Source organism: Limtongia smithiae, assembly GCF_038497785.1.
Source record: "Limtongia smithiae strain NRRL Y-17922 unplaced genomic scaffold V1518scaffold_10, whole genome shotgun sequence".
NCBI lineage: Eukaryota > Fungi > Ascomycota > Lipomycetes > Lipomycetales > Lipomycetaceae > Limtongia > Limtongia smithiae.
In genome coordinates, this window is record NW_027117631.1 from 566,242 (window position 1) to 588,754 (window position 22,513).

Genomic DNA, 22,513 nt, shown 5'->3' on the forward strand with positions numbered 1-22,513 from the left:
AGCCGCGTTGCGTGACGGTTATGCCATGCACTATACATGCGATGTTTACGCCGCAACCCTCGCGCTCACATTCCAGTACCAACCCCGCAGCTGACAGCTCCACCTTCTCTTCCTCGCCATACACTCACCACCACCACTATCCCCAAGCCTACCCCAACACCCCCTCCTCACCCCCTCGTTCCTCTCAATGCAGCGCGCGGCTGTCGAGCGGCACGACCATCCTGACCGCGCCGCCGCGCAGGTCCCGCCGCCGCCCGGCCAGGACTACTTCCCCTTCCCCGCCCGGCCCCGCCAGCAGCAGCAGCAGCAAGTCCACCCGCCGACCCGCCGCCCGCTTCTCCAGCAGCAGCAACAGGAGCAGCAGCAGTTTCCGCTTCAGCACCAACAGCAGCATCATTCGCAGCAGCATCCTCAACAGCAACGCAGCGCACCGCGCAACCTGCGCATTATGCATGGTGCCCACTCCGCGCCAAACCTCCGCGATGCCCGCGGACAGCCACCGAACTCACCGCTCGGTCCGCCCCCACAGAGCCCGCTGGCTCAGCCATACGCACCGCCGCCACTCCCCACGCAGGACTACATGCACCACCCGTCGTATACCCAACAGCATCTGTACAGCAACCCCCTTGAGCACAAGCAGATCCGTACCTACCACGAGCGCCAGGCTCTCGTCCCTCGTCAGTCCGCGCTCCACCCCGCGCACGCGATCACCAACCTCAACCCCCGCACTTCCTCTGCTTCCTCCTCATCGTCAACCCTCTCTCACGCGGCTTCCCACCCCGCACAACGCCACGCCGTCAACCGCATCCCTTCCGCACCGCCAACTCCCACCACGACCTCTGCACCACCGCCGCCGCGCAGCTCCAGCGTCGCCGCTATCAAGGAACGCACGCCCTCCACGTCCTCCGCCTCTTCCACCACCACCTCCCGCGCCGCCGTCGCCCAAGTGCCCTCTCTTCCGGTATCTTCCTACTCCTTTTCCCACCCACACGCCCCGTCCCACTCCACCATTGTCATGGCCTCTCGCCGCAAACCCCTTGTCTACCCCGCCATGCTCTCCGCCGTCGCCCAGGCATTCGTCGATCTCATAGTTACCGGTGACCGCGTCAAGGACGGACTTACCTACAAGAACGCCTTCACTGGTGCAGAAGGTGTGGATGTACTCATGCACATTATGCAAACACCCGACCGCACTCTCGCGCTGTTGCTTGGTCGCGCGCTCGATGCGATGAAGCTTTTCCACGACGTGACCTACGCACACAAAATGCGCGACCACCAGGACGAGGTGTACCAGCTCCGCGACGCAGGCTCGCTCGACATCGACAACCGCATCCCTCCGTCGCCGGGAACCCCGGGAACCCCAGGCACTCCGGGCACCCCAGGTGGCGGGCGGAGTATCAGTAGCACTTCTGGTCTGCTCAACAACACCGGTGGGGGTTCCGATGACGAGTACTTTGACGAGGACGAAGACGACTTCTCGCGGCGTGCGTCGACCACCTCCGAGACACTCGCACATCCTCCGCCCGCGACGGCTGTCAAGAGCATCACCGAGAATGTGAACGGCATATTCATGCTCATGACAGAGTGCTACTCTCCCACCTGTACGCGCTTGCAGGTGTGTTACGCTGTGCATTGCCCGAAACGTCTCGAGCAGCAGTTTCGTGTCAAAGACCACTCCAGCGGCAGCGCGGGCTTGCACAAGAGTGCCACCAGTACGAGTCTAACCTCCAGCGACACTGCTCGCATATCCTCCGCCTCTGGAACGCTCGTACGCCAGACGTCCGCCACCTCCATTAACTCTGAAGACGACAAGAAGCAGGTTAAGTTATGGGTGCACTCTGTCCCGAAAGAGATCGCCGATGCAGTCGACTCAAAAGAGCGCACGCGCCAGGAAATCATCTGCGAGATGATTTACACCGAGCGCGACTTTGTCAAGGACTTGGAATACCTCCGCGACTTCTGGATCATACCCCTCAAGACCTCCAACATCATCTCCGAACACCGTCGGGAAAAGTTCGTGCGGACCGTGTTTTCCAATATCATGGACATCCACGCCATCAACTCGCGTCTCGCTGACGCGCTCACACGCCGGCAGCAGCAGTCTCCCGTGGTGAAAACCATCGGCGATATCATGCTTGAGTACATTCCAAAGTTCCAGCCATTCATTCGATACGGTGCGAACCAGCAGTACGCGAAATACGAGTTTGAGCGCGAGCGCGCAACGAATCCGAATTTGGCCGCGTTTGTGGAGAAGACCGAGCGGTTGAAGGAGTCGCGTAAGCTCGAGTTGAACGGATACCTCACGAAGCCAGTCACAAGACTTGCGCGGTACCCGCTTTTGTTTGGTGCGATTTTGAAGGAAACGTCGGAAGACGCACCGGACCATGCTATGTTGACGGAGGCCGTCGCACAGACGCACGTGTGGCTGTCGAAAGTCAATGAGGAAACCGGCAAGGTCGCGACGCGTATGGAGCTCGAGCAACTCAACCGGAGCCTTGGCCCGGAAACCGCCGATATCAAGCTCACGGAGGAGGGACGGCAAATTATTTTCAAAAACACGCTCAAGCGACGACCGCAGGATCCGGTTGGTAACGTGACCGTGTACTTACTTGACAACAGCTTATTGTTTGTGCGAAGTAAGACCGTCAACAGGCGCGAGCAGTTGAAGGTTCTGCGGAAACCGATTCCGTTGGAGTTGTTGGTTGTTACTCAGGGCGAGGAAGCGCAGGGCCGGCGGCCGTCATCGTCACTTATTCCGACTACGGCGCAATTGACAACGCCGTCACGCGTGGACACCACGCTGAGCAAGAACTTTCCGCTCACATTCACGCACCTCGGGCGGCGCGGTTATGATCTCACGCTATATGCTCTCACCTTCGCAGCGCGTGTCAAATGGATCGAGTTTATCTGCGAACAACAACGTGTTCTACGCGAGCGCTCGGGTGTGTTCGTGCAAACCATTCTGTGCACCGACTTTTTTGACGAACGCAACCGCGTCAATTGCGCCGTACCGTTCGACGGCGGTCGTAAAATGCTATACGGCACCGACTCGGGGATCTACGTCTCGCAGACCCGCCCAGTAGAGGGCACCAACAAGATTCCTCGGCCACAGTGCGTGCTGCAGGTGTCGAATATCACACAGGTCGATATTCTGGAGGAGTACTCGATGTTGCTCGCGTTGTCGGATAAGACGCTGCTTTCGTGGTCGCTCGAAGCTCTCGAAACGGATGGACACCACATATCGACCGGCAACGGCGGCGCCGGCGTTGGTACAGGCGCTGGAGCTGGCGGTGCTAATGCTGCGGGTAGTCTGCAGAAGCCGAAAAAGGTCGCGACGCGTGTGAATTTTTTCAAGTCCGGCGTATCTCTTGGCAAAATGCTCGTGTGCACGGTGCGTACAGGACCAACTACGACGACGGTGCAGGTGCTTGAACCCGGCGACCAGGGACGGAATAAGAAGCAAACTGGCTTTTTCCGACTCTGGCAGGGTCCCGGTGAAGGATTGAAGGTTTTTAAGGCGTTTTATATCCCGTCCGAAGCGATTTCGATTTCGTTTTTGAAGTCGCGCGTGTGCGTTGGCTGCGTGAAAGGATTCGAGATTGTCGCGCTGGAAACGCTAGATACGCAGTCGTTGCTGAATCATGCCGACACTGCACTTGACTTTGCAATTCACAGAGAAGGTCTCAAGCCGATGTCGATATATCGCCTCAACGGTGACTTTTTACTCAACTACTCCGACTTTTCATTCTTCGTGAATAGGCACGGCTGGCGATCGCGTCCGGACATGTTAATACACTGGGAAGGACTTCCGCAAGCTTTCGCATTGTCCTACCCGTACATCCTCGCGTTCGAGCCTAGTTTTGTGGAAATCCGTCACGTGGAGACAGGGACATTGGTGCACATCATCACCGGCGAGAATATCCGCTTCTTGCATGAAAGCACGAGCGAGATATTATACGTGTACGAGGACGAGCATGGGAAAGATACTGTTGCGTGGCTTGATTTCTGGAAAATGCAGGCGGCGGTCGCACCGATGATGGGTGCCGCGGTGCCAGCGCCGGGGTCGGCACACAGTATAATGTCGCCGTCGGTGGTGACGTTGGTGAATGAGAAGGGAGCCGGCGGGGATAGGCCGAGATTGGATGACTAAGGCGATGTGATGTAAGGTGTGTGACGATATGTATGGCTAGGTTGTTTTATGAGCGTATGGAGTTTTTGTTTTAGTTGTATGTATGATTGGATAGTTACTCGTTTATCACCTGACCACCGCGCCGCATCGCTTAACTTAGTTGGAGTATTGGCAGGGAGCTAGGTATTCAGTCAAACCTCAGATTCATCAAATCCAGAGAGGATAGTGTAGTTGACCACAATATATGAAGCTTCCGGGTCTAGTGGAGCATGAAGTCCTTGACTGCTACCACATTTAAGGAAGAAGCTCAGAGAGCAGCATGCTCTTGCTTCCCGGGACTGGGTGCCTTAGAGCTCATGAGAAAGTCAGATTAGTTATCATTGCCATACATGATAGATCTGAGAATACAACGTGGAATCACACGCTTTAAGCTTGTCACTGGAACGTGTTTTTCTGATGGTTATGTGTGCTGGCCAGTGAACGTCCGTGATGAGGAGTGGGGAATCGGGACGATCAGCCAAGAAATAAGGTTGCGGCAGACTCCGCGAAGGTTTTAATCTCCGAACACGTGGCGCCTACGCCACTAAATCACGTGAGGGCATCGCGTGGCGGTGTGTTGGTGTCGACGACATGTGGCGGTGCGCGGCCGTGCCCGCTTCGCAACGTTGCTAGGTGGACGGCCCGGGGAACACCGGCCGGGAGCGGCGGGTCGCAGAGGAGAAAGGAGTATGAGCACTGTACAGCTTACGAATGGTTGAAAGAACTGGATGCAAGGGACGGGTGGACTGTTGGCTGGTATGGGGAAACGAAAACGACGGCGGCGTGGGACTTCCATCGCCGCGCAACATCGCTGGTGCCGCGAGCGCACATTCCACCCTCTCTCGACCTCACCCCAACACACCCCACAATGCCTACTCACCGCTCTGCAGCCTCCACCGCCGCCGTCATTGGTAGTAGCGGTGGTAATACACGCCGGGCTCCTTCTCGAGCAACACGCACAAGCACAGTCACGGCTTCAACAGCCTCGATGAGCCGGAGAAGGAGCCGGAGTAGCACACCATCGGATACAATCACCCTCGAAGTCCCAGCGCTTGAGCGTGTACGGGAAAAGAGAAGGCACGAAGAAGAAGACAAGCAAGTGTTGAAGCGACAAGCTCTTGAAACAACTGCACGTGCGACGGGAATAGGTAGTTCTAGGACGGCGAGAATGTCCGAGCAGGCTGTCCGCATGAAGTATGAGGATTTTGATCGTGATAATGCCGCACTTATGGCATCACCGGCTGAAACACCAGTGTTGGATTACGAGCCTATCAAAGAGACTGTACACCGTGTACAAGAACAAGAGGAGCCGGCGTTTAAGCGACGAGGCGCCGATGGGACGAGGGGAATGACTAATGCCAATACTTCGAAAGTACCCGAAAATAATGAGAGGGTGGATGACAAGGTTATTGAAGATACTATTTTTATCGCGGCACCGTTATCGCCTGAGAAATTACGAGACACTGGTGCGCAGCGTGCGACTATCGGTGCTGTTGTTACTTCGACGATATCCGAGCAGGTTGCGCGAGTGAAGGGTGAAGGCGCTGAAGAAGCCTTCGCCACCGCTGCTGATGTTCCAGCATGTAACCGTACTTCTCTTGACTGTGAGATGGAGAGCAGAGGACATGCGGAAGGGGAACAGTTTTTGAAAGGATGCGCTGCTGAGGCGGCGGCGTGTGCAATCACCAACGAAGAATCAGGCGCGCGGATGAAAGACAAGCTTGTTAAAGATTCTTTCGCTGTCATGATACCGTCGTCGTCGTCAAAGACGATGCCACGGGCACAGAGTACTGACATCGCGCTGGAGCGCCTGCCACGGAAGGAGCAGGCTTTGCCACAACGAGCTGTCGCAGAGCGGATGCATGTGACTCTTGCTGGTTCTATTACTGCTACCCCGGACATTAGCGAAGACGAAGCGGAAGGTGATTCTGAAAACCGCTTTAAGGGCTACACCTTCGGAGTCCCCGAATCGTTTCGTCAGTTGTTGCTTCGGTGTTCGACACCTGAACAAGATTGTAAGGAAGACCTGGCTGTGAGACGACAAGGACGTGTTACAGCGCGTGGTTCTATGACAGCAACTGAACGTGAAGGCACGTCGTCGGAGAACGACGAAATTGCAAAAGACAGTCATTATGTGCTTGAGTATATGCAAGAAGACGCAACATGTGCAGAAATGAGACTACCGCAGGGGCAGGATCGACTTGCTGCGGCACAGGCGGCGTCTGCGAATTCGGCAACTTCTACGACTACGAACTTATCCAAAAATCGCTATGGTGCCGATTGGATGCCTAGCGAATGTTATCCCTCTAAGGCCAATGTGACATATAACGTCACTGCAAATATGCTTGCGGCGAAAAGTGAACGGCAAATACCGGCTGCTGAGGAAGCAGTGGCGCGCGCGACAACGACGACGACGCCACCAAGGAAGGACGACCGGCAGATAACAGACGAAATTGTGGACGATACTCCCGCCATCGCATCACCACTGGAATACTCCTTGGTCAGGAATTTCAAACGTTTGCGAAAGAGCATTTGGCGTGCGGACGACGCAGACAAGCGCACGGCGAAGCGACAAGGTGCCGAAGTAACGACGACCGGTCCTGCTCCTATTACTTCAACGACAACGAAAGCATCTAGCGATGACCCGATGGCGCAGGATGAAGTTGCTGAAGATACCCCCGCCGCTGCAACATCGCTGCCATACGCACCAGCATCGAATCTTGAGCTCTTGCGAACGGACCTCCAACATGTGGAAGACGAGGATCGGAAATGCCAAGACGCATGTGCCAATATGGCTGGTGATACTAGTACGACAAAATCTGAAGCACGGGTAAACGACAAACACAAAGAAGTTAGTGCTGTGCTAGTGCGACGCGCAAGAGAGAGAGGTCGGTTTGTGAACGTGGACCGCGCGGCGAAACGGCGTGCTGTTCAGTCAACCGGGAAGTTCATGACCGATGATGATGGTGCTACTCCACTGCATACCTCTGCTACGGCAGGCTCGGATGATGGCAAGCGAGTGACAGACGAAGTTGCTGCCGAAACTCCAGTCGTCGCGGCATCTTCGTCATCGTCGTCGTGGTGGTGGAGAGATAGCACGATAACGCGGTCCGGCCGTAACTTCGACGTCGCGGAAAATAACTGTAACACGCTGGAACGTACACAGCAGAACAGACGGAATATGGAAGTGGAGTCAGCGGCGAAGCGACTAGCCACGAAGGCAATGGGGTTTGTGAAGACGACCGCGAGTGGGGCTACTACTACGATGACGACGAACTCATTGGATGATGGCGCGCCACTGCAACATGAGCCTGTGGAAACTACTGCGCTCGTTGCGGTATCGTCCTCATCACAGCTAATGACGCGATCGCGGAGGTCCGGCGTCGCGGAATATAACCTCCTCGCACTTGAACATATACGAGAAAACAAACAACGTATGGAAGAGACTGCGGCGGCGAAACGATGTGTCGCCGAGACAACGGCACATGCAACAACGTGTGTTGATGGTGTTACGACGACCCAAGTATCCGAAGATAGCACGCATGTGAAGGACGAGACTATTGCCGATGCTACTGCCGTATCAGTACCGTCGTCCTCGTCCTCATCCTCGTCCTCGTCTTCGAAGCCAATGGTACACTCACGAAGTACCGACATGCAACATAAGAATGCTACGCCACCCCCGCCGCGACCAGTGTCGTCGAGGCCAATGACGCGGTCTCGAAGCAGCGGCGTGCGCGCGGCGGGATTTGCTGTTGTACCTCCAATTTCGTTGTCTATATCGAAACGACACTCAGTCACATCAGTAGAGGAGACTATCATATCTGGTAGCGACGCGGACGCCGACGACGAAATTGTCGAGCCGGAGGGTGAAGTTATCACTCTGCACCGCACGCGTTCACACACATCACATAGCACAACACCGCCGCACGCCTCCCCTCCACCTGCCCAAAATACTACAGCCACCACAGCCAACACGACACCGACACCCATCCCTTCCCCCGCAGAGGCCTCTTCCACGACCCCGGCGTCTGCGGTTTACGAGATCCTCACACAATTAAGCTTAATCCCCCCCCACGACGCGTCGGGAGGGTTCGAAGACCTCGTTGCGCTTGCGGCAGGAGTACTGCAGGAGTGGCAACTTGAGTGGCGCGAGCTTGAGCGTGAGCGACGACGGGGATTGAAAACTGGGTCGTTGCGGAGTATGCCCCAGGTATAATAGTTTCAGGATATCATTGTTTTATAGTTGTACAGTGTGTTACATATTACGACGAATGACAGTATCTTTACTATGGCTTGCGTATGTTCTTGACCGCGAATCTAGCAGAGTCGCGGACTTGCCGTGCAAATCGCGATAAGCCAGTGCGGCTGCGGCCCGCGACGCTGGCATCTCCCCTCCCTGCGCCGCGCACAGGTGTAGGCCCAACACTGGAGTACTCGTGGATAATCCTATCAAGTCGCGACGTAGTCCCCACTGTTTCTGTCGACGAGACCGACGACAGCGCCGTGCCTGGACGTGTACTGTTGTTTCGTCGTCGGAACGCGGAGGACGAGGAGGATGATGAATCTGGGAGATGGTGCGTGGAGGAGTAGTCGTCGTCGACGTAGTCTGCCAGGATGTCGTCGTAATCGTCATCTTCTGCTTCGAGTTCTGCGGTAGTCGTGTCACAGAAATAGATTCCGCGGCGGATCATTCGTTCCAATGCGGGGTCGTCGCGGAAGATGCCATCGTCTTCGTCGCAGGCGGACTCGGGGGTTGGTGGAATAGAAATCGGCGTGGCAGCCGGTGCAATGCTGGCACAGTTAAGCGCGGATGGAGCGTGGATAGCCGCGCCCGCTGTCGTCGCCGTCATCTCACGCCTCTGCCTTCGCCCTCTTGTCCGCAGCCGTCGCCGCGGCGATTGTGCTCCTCCCGACGTCTCTGTCTCTAGCGACCTCTCGCCAAAACTCGCGACGGTCCTCAAAAACAACGAACTCGGTCGTAACCCATCCTCGAGTATATCATACAGATGACTCTGCAAATCTTGCACATCTCCGCGCACCTTTGTCGCACCGCCGCCCGTCATCAAGCGTCGACGAACGGACGCCGAAGAGGATGAAGACGAGGGCGACGTGTGTGACCGTTGCTCGTCACTCACAGCGGAGTCCGAGAAGAGTGATGCATCGTCCTGGTCTGATGCGCCGCTGAAAGAGGGGTTGCGGAAGTCTATGACGACGGCGAGATGCCGCGCGGACGGCGGTGGAGGGCGCGGGAGTGCCGGGTGGAGGGGCACGGTGTCGAGGTGGATTGTAGAGATACTCGAGGGTGAGGAAGGTATGAGTAGTGGTGAACTCGACCTGTGCTCGCCATGTTGCGTCTGTTCATCCTCCATCCCATGCGACCGCGCGGTACTCGGCCGCAAGCGTGGCACCGGCGGGGGGGGTTCGTCGTCGGACTCGTCGGATTCCTCATCGTCGTATACAAGCACGCCGACACTTGCCAGCGCGCGTGAAGAGGATGTGATGGACAACGTCGACGACACGGCTGATAGCGGCCGCGATGGTAAGTCCACAGAGTGCAGTGACGGCGAGTGCGTTGACGGCACCGGTAAATTCGGTGGTGCGAGCACTGGCACCGGCAGCGGTGGCGGTGATGGCGGCGGCGCGTGTGCGTGAGTATGGCCTTGTGGTGTCGCGGTCGGCGTGCTCGGCGCCGACATCGCAGAGGCGTGCTCCCGAATCCTGCTACTCTGCCAGCTGCGCATGCTCGCGCTGGCGCGCAAACTCGCCGTCGACGACGACGCGACTGAGAACCGGTCCGGCACCCACACCGTGTTCACCCCATCGCGGGAATCCGCCCAGCGCCCTCTTCGCCTGTCCGGCGGGGGGGAGACCGGTTCGGGCATGGTATCGAGTGCGAGCAAGAGCTTTCAAATAGGGATATCACTCAGGTACTGTGACGAGGACGGCGACGCGATCGCGCACACATCAGCGAGACAAAATACAATACAGTGTGGCAAACGCGGCGCGTCGATGTGCTGGATGCGCACGAATTCTTGAAATGGGGCTGTCAGTGACTGTTCTCCGCGCGCAGGGCGGCAGTAATAAGCGAGTGGCACCGCATTGTGGCGTTCTAACGCGGATGGGGGTATTGCGCGAGAAAATGTTATCGAAGTGGAGCCCAGAAGATTGGAGGCGTTCGAATTTCATGACTGAACGGTAGTCTCGAGATGTGCACGGTGGTACAAATCCAGATCCCAGATCCGCTGGCCGATTCTGCGTACGCACGCGAAGCGAAGCGACCTGTCGTGGTCACTCGCCGTAGTTTATCCCACCTTCATATACACATATCAGCTACATTCATAACCTCATGAAGAGCAGCGTAAATCCTGTAGTCGCATCGCGCGGCGTGTTAACGCCTTCAGGGACGGCAGGCTAGTGGCTGTGTATTATGAGCACCGCCGCTGTGGCGCGGGTTACCGCATCCGGAGATACCATGCGCTTAATTTTGGAGCCACCGCGACAGGACACTGCACGGGATTGATTGGCGTATATGCTACTCGCGAGTCGTCACACGCGTGACGCAAGGCTATACGTACCATTTATCGGGCTATCTTATCCTTGACGCTGTGCAGCTGGCGTCTAGACAATGCCCGGTCGTTATTACTCGGCCCGTTTAGAAGCGAACAGCCGGGGATGCGCGTGAACGCGTCGCGATGCCCCGGGAGTGCAATCAGCACCAATTTAGCGTTCCGTACCCAAAACAAGTTTATTCTGTTAAACTGGGAGCGCCGCACGCGCCGCACGCGCCGTGGCCGTCATTCCGCGCGTCCTCTCGACTGTCCATCTTCCTCTTCCTCCTCCTCAACCACTATTCCTTTCTTACCCTCCACTCTCTTTTCGCTCTATACACAGATACAATGCCGCCCCCGCCACCCCCGCCGTCTGCCACACCACGACGCGTGCTCGCCGACATCTCTTGCAACATAGCCTCCCAAGGCACGACTGCCATCACGAGTCCCCAGAAGCGTACCCAGGCTGCACTAACGTCTCCCATGAAACTGCGCGTACTGGATCCCCTCCCGAGCAGTCCCGCGCAGGTAATGCCGTTGCCGAGGACCACCGCCGTGCCGGTCGTGCAACTGACGCTGCCTGAGGACACCAACAACAACAGCAACAACAACCCCCCCGACGCGTCAACATACGCGCCTCCTCTATCCACGCCCGCTGCCGACGCGCAAGTGCACGCCGACCGTCTACGCATGCGTCTGCGTCTTGCGCATTACAAGATTCGCACGAACCAACGCAATACGCCATTCGCAGACCTCACACACGCGTCCCCCCCGTCCACCAGCGCCCTCTCCGTGACCTCACTGATCGCTGCCGCCGCGCCGCTGGCACAGCCCGCGCACCACCAATTCTCACTTGCATCGCCAAACCAAGCACACGCGCTTGTTGAGGGGGCAATTGCAATCACAGGTCTCCGCGCGTTCGCGCCCGCACACGCGTACCACCGACGCCTGCACACGTCCACCATCAGCGCACCTTCCACAACAAAGCACCGCCACCACCGACGCACACGCAACGCCTCCTCCGCGTCCGCTGCTGCTGCGAAAGCAACACCTGCAGCCGGCCGCACAAGCATGGCCTTCATGACGCGCGAGCTCGCGCGCATGGACCCTTCCGCCGCCGCGATCTCGGATACACTGCGCCTTGCCGCCTTTCCCCCGCCTGCGCCGAACTCCACTGTGTCAGGTCGCCGCCGCAGACCAACCACAACATTTGTGTACTACTCCCACCCTGCCGCCATCGCTGCCGCCGACGCAGCAGCCGCTGCCTCCATCGCGGCAGGGTTTACATCCCCGCACCCTCGTCGCCGCACGTATAATAAATACACACGCGAACCACCTGGCTTGGCGTCCATCGCGCCGGCTGCACTGCCGCCGACACCGGCTACCGCCACCGCTTCAGAGCCCGCTGCGGGCCTCCACTTTACTGAGATTGCAGCCGCCGTTACTGCACCTGGAAAACGCACGCGCGGGCGTGCTGCTCAGGAGCAACGGAATAAGCGCGGCGCGACCGACCCGTCATTGATGATGACACCCGCGCGCAAGACGCGTCATACCGTCGAAGGCGGTGGCGATGAGGAAGACCACGAGTATCAGGACGACGACGACGCCCACGAAACCCGGCGAGCTCCAACCCTTGCTGCCGCCGCCGCCGTCTCCGCTCTCGACCGCGTATCCTTACCTGCAAAGGACACCCCTAGCAACGCGTTCAGCAGCCCGCTCAAGAACGCAGTTCCCAGCTCCTCCATCAAGGGAACACCTAACCAAATCGGCGCCGCGCGGAGTCTTCTCGAACTCGGGTGCTTGTAAACGAGGAACATATAAATAGTGTCGTGTGTTTATTTTTTGTTGTTGTGAACTTATATCACATTTTTGTATCTTATTTGTCTCCATGTTTGCATCCCAACATCGTATATCTAGATCCATGTAATAATACCATTCCAAAAACTTTTCTTACACCCTACCACTACTCACGACCCAACTCCGCAAATCATCACGCTCAGCCCAGCTCCGTATCTCACCATTTCGTTTCCGGGCGTCCACACCTGCGCCGGTAACCGTCCCCGCCGGTATCACTGCATGATGTGTCTCCGCGCCCCCATCGCCACCACCACCCGCACCTGAACCTGCGTGGCTATTACTTCCCCCGTTCACAGCCGCAACAGCCACTGCAGTCGCAGACGTCGACGTAGCCCAATCATCCCCCACACGGCCGCTACTCCGCCGGTTCGGCACCGGTGACGACGGCGACGACGCAACCGCGCTCGTAGGAGACATCGGCGTTACACCCACCTCCTCGTTCGCACCGGGAACACCACCAACCACAACAGTCGGTCCACCGCCTCGTGAACTTCCAGCACTGCCAACACTAGAGCCGTCTTTCGCCCAGCCTGTACCGCCTGCAAATATGTCTTCGATGCAGTCCTCCACAGGGAGCTCGCCCTCTTGGCGTTGCCAGGATGCGGTGAGGGTTTTGCGGTAGAGACTTGGCATGCTTGAGGAAAGGGAGGAGAGTGCGGTGGCTGAGGAGAGGTTTGGGAAGTCTGCGAGAGTTAGTGTATGCCAGAAGTGATACCGGGAGGAGTCAGACAACGTACGTATGCTATCTGGTTGGTTATGGTCCGCGAGAACGCCCGTAATGCCGCCGAATGCTTGTCCAGAAGTCAACGGAGGCCTATTCACAGTCAGCATCACGTCCTTCCCTGCAACGGCCCTCCATCTCACTCACGTAGAGAATGTCGCGTCCCCGCTCAACTGCAGGCATGAAATCGTGATCTTAATCGTCGAATTTACCTTACTATGCTGCAACAAATACCTCCTCGCAACCGCCGGCTGCTCCTTCGCATATGCCGCTAGATTCAACTCCAGCATTCCGATCTCGACCTTCTCCCCCGCCGCATGCTCGCTCAATATCTCAAACATAATCCCACGCTCCGCGAGCATGCCCGAGCGGTCGATCACCATGCGCACTTTTGCAATCGTGCGCGCGTAGTCCCATACCGCTTTGTGGTCTTTAATAGGTACCTTCTCCGTGCGTCCGCGTGCGTCCCCGCGCGTGGAGTCGCGGACGTGCCAGCGCACGAAGACGAGGCCCGAGACAAGCGGGATGTTGGCAAGATCGTGGATCGTGATGTCCACCGTGAACTTTGCCCGGCGGGATTTAGGTATTAGAGTATTCATCGTACCGTGTCGTTGTCTTCGATCGCAGCTGACGATCTGCTGTCACGATAACCGATCTCCCAACTCACCGACTTCCCCACACAGTTCACAACTAGCGTACAGATCTTTATTTACCACATCGGTGACCACCCTATATACATCCGGCACAACACTCGCGGATCCGTCGCCTCCACCAACAACGCGTCCACCTGCGCGCCAATACTAAGCGGAAACGACTCCTCCACCACCGCGCCACGAACCCGCGCACGCACCCGCGCAAACGCCTCCTCCGGACTAGTAGGTCCGCCACCCCGATGTCCCGCACCATGGTGCCGCGACCAGTCTACTAATTTGTCGTGCAGAAAAGTCTCAAGCGAGGGGAGCAACACGTCTTCGTTCTCACGAAGTATGCGCAGTGTGATTTCGCATGCTCGTCGGAAGACGCCGTTGTAGCCTGCTGGGCCTAGCGCATCGACGAGGTTGTTGGTTAACCGGAACGGCACACGCTCCGGGACTTCAAGGTCGAGACCTTTCCAAAATAAGCAGCTGAAATCGACGTGCAGAACCTGCCCTGTGTCTTCGTGGAACAGGATGTTTTCGCAATGCCGGTCTCCGAGACCAAACACATAGCCAACCATTGACATAACCGCCGCGGTGCACGCGAACGCGGTACGTGATTCGAGCCACAGTGTCGGCACGGGAAAGTTCTCAATAAACCACTCGTAAAGCACCGGCGGGAACCTGAAATTGTCAGTAAATACGTGAAAGAATGAGGTGAGAATAACGTACTTTGGCAAGACCTTGTTCACAAACGCGGCACACGGGTCGCCCTTTTTGTCGTCCAGCAACGCGCGCAACTCGGTGATATTCGGAACGATTCCCCGAGCGTTATAGCCCGAAGTCACAACGTCCCGCATCGTCTTCGTGTTCGAAACCCACTCGATAATGCCGCAGTCCTCCTTCAACACCGTCACAGCGTAGGTCATGATATCTAACACGTTAGCCGCCGCCACACACCACCCCTTTCTAGTACATACCCAATCCACGTTTCTGCCCCTCCGCGTCCTTCTCTAAAAGCATATTAATCATATTATTCAGTTCCATCACTCGTGCGTCCTTCCTCAGATCATCGAGCGGCTTGCACAGCAACAAATAATCCCGTCCATCGCTGCCTAGCAACTTGATCTTCTTCGGCTTCTGCATCGACGACATAATCTCGACGGTATGATAAATTTGCACAACTGTCACCGTGCTCGCAAATGCCGCGTGCTCGCCATCGCCGGGACTCCGACCCTTCTGCGGCCATGTGATCGCCATATTCGCTTGCACTGGCATCACGAGCAGCGATGGCAGGCACGCATTGAACGGCGTGATCAGGCCTTTCGTTCGCAGATTCAGCATTCGCGACGACCCTTGCACGGGTACGTGGCACAGCGATATAAGGCTATCGATGAAATGATTCGCCGATGCCATCTCCCGCATGCGCTCCGGTCCTTCGCGCTCGCACAACGCCTTCACTTTCCGCGCTATCTCCTTACCGACCATTGAACGCGCCTTGTCGTTGTGTTTCTCGATGGTTAGGATCCGCCAGAGTGATTGCGCGGGGTATTCCATCGCGAGCGAGGTCAGCACTGATTCGAGAATCCCAAGGATGCCAAGATCGGATTGGCAAATGCGTGATATGATCTGCGACAGCGCCGTGAAGAACTACCCTCATTAGTACTGGCACACTGGCACATACATGCGCCAACTCACAATATACCGCGGCAGAATCGGAAAATGCTTTTGAATATTATCCGTCATCGACTTCAAATGTTTCCGTCGTAGATTTCCAATCACCCTAAGTACGTTAGTATGTCCTTCACCACAGTCCCGCGGACGACTCACAACGCCTCGGCATGCGAGCCGGGATGCTTGTAATCTTCCGTTGCGAAATCGAGCCACAGCGTCAGTAGCTTCGCAAGCGTCTGATGCACAAACTTCGACCCATGTCGCAGCGCCTTGCAGTACAGCACGATCACTTGCTTATGATAGTTTCCGCTCACACTACACCTGTCAGCAACAACCCCTCCAACCAACACACAAACAAATGCGCACTTACTATGCCTCATTTCGCTCCGTCTTTGGAAACTTTGCCTGCGCATCCATAATCTTCAGATAATACTTTCCGAGATAATAATACCCACTCTCAAGCGAGCCACATTCCTTTATCACGGCGCGGTAATTCTGCAGTACAACGCTCCACTCGCCCTGGTTCGATTCGTCAAACCATCGCGCATACCGCAGCAACGCCTTGCCCTTCGCAGTATTCTTCTTCCGCCCCGCTGAGCCGCTCCCGCTGGATAGACTCTCGCGGGCGGAATAGCTCCGCCCGTCACCGGGACCCGCGACATCTAATAGACCGGTATCGATTGCAGTCTCGAGTTTCTGTAGCGCTTTTCGCCGGTCGCCCTCGTTCCATAGCAGCCGGGCGTACTCCATCTGCGGGAACGGCGAGTCGAATGCAGATGCGCTCAGCACAAAAGAGTACGCTTGCGCGTATTGCTGAGCCTTGCGTGCAGATTTCGCGTGCTGCATCAGGATCTGTAATTCTTGATTGTCGTCCGGCCTGTATGGCTGTCAGCTTGGAACGCGAGCACACCTATGCACACATACATCACTAGCTTGAGCACCGTTTGACGCAGATTAAGCAAATACCTGCGTTCTGTGTACGACCCGTTAAAATTATCAAGCCGCGTATCCAAACCATGCAACAACGCGTCGCTATTCTGATTTCGCTGCGTCCGCCCGAACAGCGCCATCATCTCGATGTCAGCCAACACATGCAGCTGGAACAAAGACGTGCGACATTCTTTAAGAATCAGCGACCCAGCTTGCGCGATATTGCTCGCGATGACACCGCGTGCGCGGCAGAGTGCTTTATAAAAGCCGACTATGTCGTCATCTTTCACGCAGAGTAGCGCTGCGCCGACGTTTTGGCTGAAACTCGGCGGCTGCGCGCTCTTGGTATATACCCATGTGCGCAGGCTTTCCCAGTTTTCGCAGATCCACGAAGATTCAATACCAAGATCGGCTAACGGCGCTTGCAACTCGGTCGCCTTGTTGCAATTGAGCTTGTTCAGCAGTGAGTCTGCACAGATGTTAGTCGCCACATTCTGATGGTCTTCTCAAAGTCATACCATATTGATTAAGCTCCCGAAGACACCTCGCAATGCTCACATCGCGCTGCACATTCCCCGGTTCCTTCTTCGCAATCGCCTCGTGGCAATTCAACGCCAAATCCCACCGTCCGATTGCTTCGTTCTCGCGCACCTGCTGCTCCAAAGTACTTGACAGAAACAACGATGACACGCCCTGCACGGAATCCGGATCATCCAATTTGGAGTAGATATACTGCAACTGATTCAAAATATCCTCAGCCTTGATTTTATCATCTTTCTCCACCTCACGCAGGTGTTGCTCGTAGTAAAATAGTGCGCGCGCGTATGATTGTGTCTCGAGCGCACGGTTGGCGATCAATTCAACGGGGATCTGTCGCAAAAAAACTTCAGTACACTTGATACTCTCCTCTCCGCCGTCAGTGGGACTAGTTTCACGGACAGCTACGTCCAGCTTATTCCGCCGCGCACGCTCGGCGGATTTCTTCCGTCGAGCACGCTGCCATCGCATCATATAGTCCAGCACGGAAAACACTACTTGGCAAGTCGTCGTTCTCATCGCCACGCGTTCGTTCGTCCCGGAGTCGTAATTCAGTACGAGTAAGATCTCGTCGAGGATGATCTTGCGCTCGACATCGGTGCCCATGACGATCATGAATTGCACGATGAATGGCAGTAGGTAGGCTGCAATGCGGACATCTTGGTTGTGAATCACCTTGGAGAAAATGAATAGTAAGTCAACTCTATCCGCCGTTGGGAAGCTATTCTGCTTTGCAAGAATTAACGAGCCTCTGTTAAGTAGATCTGCAGTGAAGTCTTGTACCCAAGTGCGATGTTCAGTGGTCTTGGAAAACAGCGGGTACTGTAACTGAAACACACTCCGCTGCTCGAGACTATACCGCGACGATAGCAGCGGCGTCAACGTTGCCCTTGCAGCATCGCTGAGCCGGGAATTCCAGTTGCCGCTCCCGTCGCCGTCCTGCTCAACCACCGTCGTCGCATTGAGCCCGCAGAACTTGAGTAGCTCCTGCATCGCAAACGCCAGCATAACCTGGTGCTTCGGATCGGTCGACGACTGAAAAGCGGGAACGATATATTTGTTCATAAGCGTGATTACGAAATCAATGTTCTCCTCCAGCGACTGGAAGTTGAATAACAAGACAAGATCCGTGGGCTTGCTCTTCGACTTCAGCTTGCTCACATCCCACATGCCAATACGTCCGATACATTCCGCCGCGGTTCTGGCAATCCATGGCTTTGTTTCGGAATACCGATGGCATACCTCGATCAGGGTATTAAGCAAATCAGCCGTCATGCTCAAAGTCGACAACCGCTCGTTCACAAGCAGTTCACGCAGATCAAGTAGCGCTTCCTGGACGACGACGAAATTCTCGTGATCACACCGCGCAATCAGATCTTGGCATATTTCCGCAGGCTTGCTTGACTGTGGAAATTCAAGAGACAGAGTCGCAATCATATCTCTAAGCTCGGGTACGTTGAGCGCTCGTAATGGAACGTTCGACGAACGCAACTTTTTCAACACCGGTCCACGGACTCGTAATATGGTTCCAATGAGAGTCTTCGCCTTCTGCTTCGCAGGCTCGTCAAATGACGCCCAATAGCTACACAAAATCGACAAAACCAGTGGCAACAGCTTTTCCACTTCGTCATCGCCGCAGTACTCAACAATATTAATCCACGCGCCTAGAGTGACGGCTTGCAACTCACTCTCCTCCATGGAGCCCTGCAAACAAGATACGATCTGCGCTTTCGCAGACATCGCCTGTGCGCTAGCTAAACGGATTGTCGCGGCTATACCGCGGATGCAGCGCACACGTTCTGTCGCGCTCTGTGCTTTATGAAGCATGTCGGAGAACTTGCAAAATATGCCGAGAATATTCTTGTTGAAAAAGTTGAGCAGGTTGGATTCCTTGTAGCTGTTGCCGCGCTTCTTGGCGTCCGCGTCGGCGAGGATGCGAATCGTATTGAAGATTGGAATGTCTCTCTCGTCCCTCTCTTGATCCTCGTCCGTGTACATCATCAGAATGTCAACTGTGATACTCACCGAGTTCTCCCGGATCAGGGCGAATAATTTGCCCCGCATGAAGGTCTCTGAAAACTTCTCCGAAAACTCCACGAGACAGTTAATAGCCTCGCGCACAGGATCCGTCGAGCTGTGCGTGAGTAACACCGCGACTATAGGAAGAATGTTGCTCGAGCATAGCTCGAACGTGGAGACGTTGAGCACCTTTGCGATGTGCTGCACCGCGTCGACTTGCTTCTCACGCACGAGGTATGGCAGCACGAAGCTCTGCGTGCGCTCGCACACATCGCGGACAGTGGTGCTGAGGAGTTCAGCTAGGACGTGTAAGGTGCGACTGTCGAACGGTTCAAACACGACGATGCTCAGGGTATCCCAGAACGGCGATAGCAGCTGCATGGAGGAGACCCGTCTCATCGACGCGAGTCTGTTCAGCTCGTGACATGCAAGAGATAGTAGAAAGTCATTATTTGAGCCAAGATATGCAATAAGCTTGATGAGCACGAAGTTCAAGTCGTCGCCGTGCGCGTTCTTGCCGATTTCGGTCCAAGTCATGATGCATGTTTCGGCTAGGTACACGCTGTGAACGGAGGCGACTTGCAAACTGGAAACGGTGCTGACGACTCTACGCTTGGCGTACTCGTCGACTATAAGCAGCGGAATGGTACGACTGGACGATCAGCATAGAGAATTACTAGAAGTCGGAGAGACGTACCTGGCTGCGATCCTGTGCTCCCGCGATTCACACCCCAGCATGGCTAATGCCCAGGAAAAGAGCTTGGTAAACCCATCCCCAATTTCCCGCGGCAAGCAATAATGCGTTAAAAATCGGCGCAACGAAACCAATACCGCAATCGCGACGCTGCTCTTGCGGTCGCATGTTGCTGAGAGCGCGCACAGGATTTCAAATAACACTGGCCACTCAAGAAACGGGGGGGAGCGGTTGCCGGAAGAGTGCTGGCCATGTTCATCGCATAGCACGCAATAGAGCCGTTTGCGTGAGGTGAGTAGACTGGCGCGGAGACATGGGAGGTGGCCGATGGCGAGGACGATACGTAGTTGGTCATGTTCGGGGAGGTGCTGGAACTGTGGTGACCTGGGGAGAACTCGGTAGTCAGACAGCTTTTCTCTCAGACCGGATCGTAAGCCAAGGACGTACCTGATATACTCGCTTAGCTTTTCGATCTCCTGCAGAACGTCGTCGCAAGACTGCTCGAAGCACTGCGCGAGCTTGTCGAGGACGCGCGCCTTAGGCGACTGCAGCTGCGGTGATGCACACGAATGCTGCAATCCCAGCACGCCGGCTCTTCCCATCTGCTCAGCAGCATGCACTGATCCGACTAGGGTGAGCGCTGTGTTTGGTGTGTCGCTTGTATACACTTCGCAGCGGAGTGCTTGCTACGATAGGTTTATATGCCCGGACAGCCGCGAGGGTGCTAGGCACAGCGGCAGTCGTTAAAGCACTACATGCATGGAGTCTGTGCCTACAACAGAGCAAGATCAGACGGAGGCTTGATTGGTTTACGACGGCTACAAAACGCGTTATACTACGACACGCAGTGTTGTGTTGCGAGACGAGGACGTGTCGGGCACGCGACTGCCCTAGCCCTGACCATTGTTCAACGACACCATCACCTTCGCGAAATGTCCAGACCATAGTTTTAGGGGACAATTCAGAGAGGAAGAACAGCTCGGCAGGAGCAGCTGATGTGATTCTCACGCAGTTCGCGCCCGGCACGGACGGCGCACCTTGAAAGTGCGTACAGCTGAAGAAGGTATAGAGTGGGACTAGACGGGAAGAATGCCGAGCGCCACTTCGTATTCGGGTCTGTGACAGACGTTGTACCCGATGCAGGCGTGATCGGAACGGCTCGGGCGAAGCCCGAGCCGAGTACGAGGACGCCGAGGCGCTCGTATCAACACCGGCGCGTGCGCGGCGGGGCCATATTAAACACGGTGCGCTGCATCCCCTTCTTCTCCTCCGCGTTCTTCAACAGAATCCACCACCACCAAATCCCTCTCGCTGCTCGCATCATAATCAGAATGGCCACTTCGTTTGTGCCCCAGAAGCAGGACCGGGTCCAGGACAAGGAGTTTAAGGAGGCTATGCACGGCAAAGACTCCACGGGCAAAACCGGCTTCCTCTCCGCAATCTCCAAGAACGAGTCCGCCCAGAAGGTCGCAGTCGACGAGTACTTTAAGCATTGGGATAACAAAACCCCCGGGCTGGAGACGGAGCAAGACAAGAAGGTCTGCACTCAATTGCACTGTGGCGTGATGTGCACGGCTAACACCCGCAGACTCGTCTCGACGAGTATGCCTCCCTCACCAAGCACTACTACAACCTCGTTACCGATTGTGAGTACTACGAGTATGACCATTTGACCCTGCACTAACAGCTCTAGTTTACGAGTACGGCTGGGGCAGCTCTTTCCACTTCTCGCGCTTCTACAAGGGCGAAGCCTTCAAGCAGTCCATCGCCAGGTGAGTACTTTAATGCATACATCTCACGCGCGTAACTAACAACAACCCAGACATGAGCACTACCTCGCCTACCAGATGGGCATCCAGAAGGGCATGAATGTGCTTGATGTCGGGTGTGGCGTCGGCGGCCCTGCGCAGGAGATTGCGCGCTTCACCGAGTGCAATGTCACCGGTCTCAACAACAACGACTACCGTACGTTCTCAATTGCTTCTGGAAATGCGCTTTGCTAACTGTCGCAGAGGTTGAGCGTGGTAACTACTACGCCAAGATCAAAGGTCTCGAGAAGCAAGTCCACCTCGTCAAGGGCGATTTCATGCAGATGGACTTTGCCCCCGAGTCCTTCGACGCCGTCTATGCCATCGAGGCCACCGTCCATGCGCCCACCCTTGAAGGTGTCTACGGTCAGATTTACAAAGTCCTCAAGCCCGGCGGCGTCTTCGGCGTCTATGAGTGGGTCATGACGGACAAGTACGATGAGTCCAACCCCGTGCACCGCGACGTCTGCTATGGCATCGAGATCGGCGATGGCATCCCCAAGATGGTGCACGCTAGTGTTGCTCAGGACGCGCTCAAGTCCGTCGGCTTCCAGGTCCTCCACCAGGAGGACCTGGCGTCCAAAGGCGACGAGGTTCCCTGGTACTACCCGCTCAGCGGCGAATGGAAGTACTGTCGTTCCATCGGCGACCTTGTCACCATCTTCCGCACGAGCTGGCTGGGACGCAACCTGCTCATGAAGAGTCTGGGCCTTATGGAGCGGCTGCACGTTGCACCCGCGGGCTCGCAGAAGATCTCGCAGGCGCTCGAGGAGGCCGCAATTAATCTCGTTCTCGGCGCCAAGATGGGAATTTTCACGCCGATGATGCTGTACGTTGCGAAGAAGCCGGAGTAGAAGTATGTACGATTTGTAGTAGTAGTTTCAACAGTGTTTTATCGACGCGCGACAGAGGACGCTTCAGA

General features: G+C 56.1%; 7 protein-coding genes across 7 annotated transcripts; 4 read left to right on the top strand and 3 right to left on the bottom strand.

The window, feature by feature from the left end:
• Nucleotides 1–130: 130 nt before the first annotated feature.
• On the top strand, nt 131–4,476 carry V1518DRAFT_420686 (CNH domain-containing protein). Its single transcript, XM_066905047.1, has one exon. It carries the CDS (start codon nt 188–190, stop codon nt 4,148–4,150), a length of 3,963 nt encoding a protein of 1,320 aa, XP_066758273.1. The 5' UTR covers nt 131–187; the 3' UTR covers nt 4,151–4,476.
• A 313-nt stretch (nt 4,477–4,789) lies between these two features.
• Nucleotides 4,790–8,464, top strand: V1518DRAFT_420687 (uncharacterized protein). Its single transcript, XM_066905048.1, has one exon. The coding sequence runs from the start codon at nt 5,037–5,039 to the stop codon at nt 8,382–8,384; it is 3,348 nt and encodes a 1,115-aa protein (XP_066758274.1). The 5' UTR covers nt 4,790–5,036; the 3' UTR covers nt 8,385–8,464.
• Nucleotides 8,455–10,050, bottom strand: V1518DRAFT_406868 (uncharacterized protein; the record flags this gene model as incomplete). The annotated part of the gene is made up of 1 exon (XM_066901966.1): nt 8,455–10,050. One exon carries the CDS (start codon nt 10,048–10,050, stop codon nt 8,455–8,457), a length of 1,596 nt encoding a protein of 531 aa, XP_066758275.1.
• Nucleotides 10,051–11,005: 955 nt separating this feature from the next.
• V1518DRAFT_420690 (uncharacterized protein) lies at nt 11,006–12,675 on the top strand. Its single transcript, XM_066905049.1, has one exon. It carries the CDS (start codon nt 11,065–11,067, stop codon nt 12,520–12,522), a length of 1,458 nt encoding a protein of 485 aa, XP_066758276.1. The 5' UTR covers nt 11,006–11,064; the 3' UTR covers nt 12,523–12,675.
• Nucleotides 12,667–13,893, bottom strand: V1518DRAFT_376003 (N-terminal C2 in EEIG1 and EHBP1 proteins-domain-containing protein; the record flags this gene model as incomplete). The annotated part of the gene is made up of 4 exons (XM_066901525.1): nt 12,667–12,801; nt 13,042–13,235; nt 13,311–13,387; nt 13,442–13,893. The coding sequence occupies 4 exons, from the start codon at nt 13,891–13,893 to the stop codon at nt 12,667–12,669; spliced, it is 858 nt and encodes a 285-aa protein (XP_066758277.1).
• Nucleotides 13,894–13,950: 57 nt separating this feature from the next.
• On the bottom strand, nt 13,951–20,566 carry V1518DRAFT_420696 (uncharacterized protein). Its single transcript, XM_066905050.1, has 10 exons — nt 20,231–20,566; nt 19,787–20,167; nt 17,052–19,741; nt 16,528–17,002; nt 15,974–16,480; nt 15,760–15,918; nt 15,628–15,712; nt 14,910–15,579; nt 14,662–14,863; nt 13,951–14,613 (listed from the first exon to the last, which is right to left on the bottom strand). Exons 1-10 carry the CDS (start codon nt 20,383–20,385, stop codon nt 14,004–14,006), a joined length of 5,934 nt encoding a protein of 1,977 aa, XP_066758278.1. The 5' UTR covers nt 20,386–20,566; the 3' UTR covers nt 13,951–14,003.
• A 496-nt stretch (nt 20,567–21,062) lies between these two features.
• Nucleotides 21,063–22,511, top strand: V1518DRAFT_420703 (S-adenosyl-L-methionine-dependent methyltransferase). Its single transcript, XM_066905051.1, has 5 exons — nt 21,063–21,321; nt 21,372–21,429; nt 21,477–21,555; nt 21,606–21,748; nt 21,796–22,511. The coding sequence occupies exons 1-5, from the start codon at nt 21,115–21,117 to the stop codon at nt 22,443–22,445; spliced, it is 1,137 nt and encodes a 378-aa protein (XP_066758279.1). The 5' UTR covers nt 21,063–21,114; the 3' UTR covers nt 22,446–22,511.
• Nucleotides 22,512–22,513: the final 2 nt, after the last annotated feature.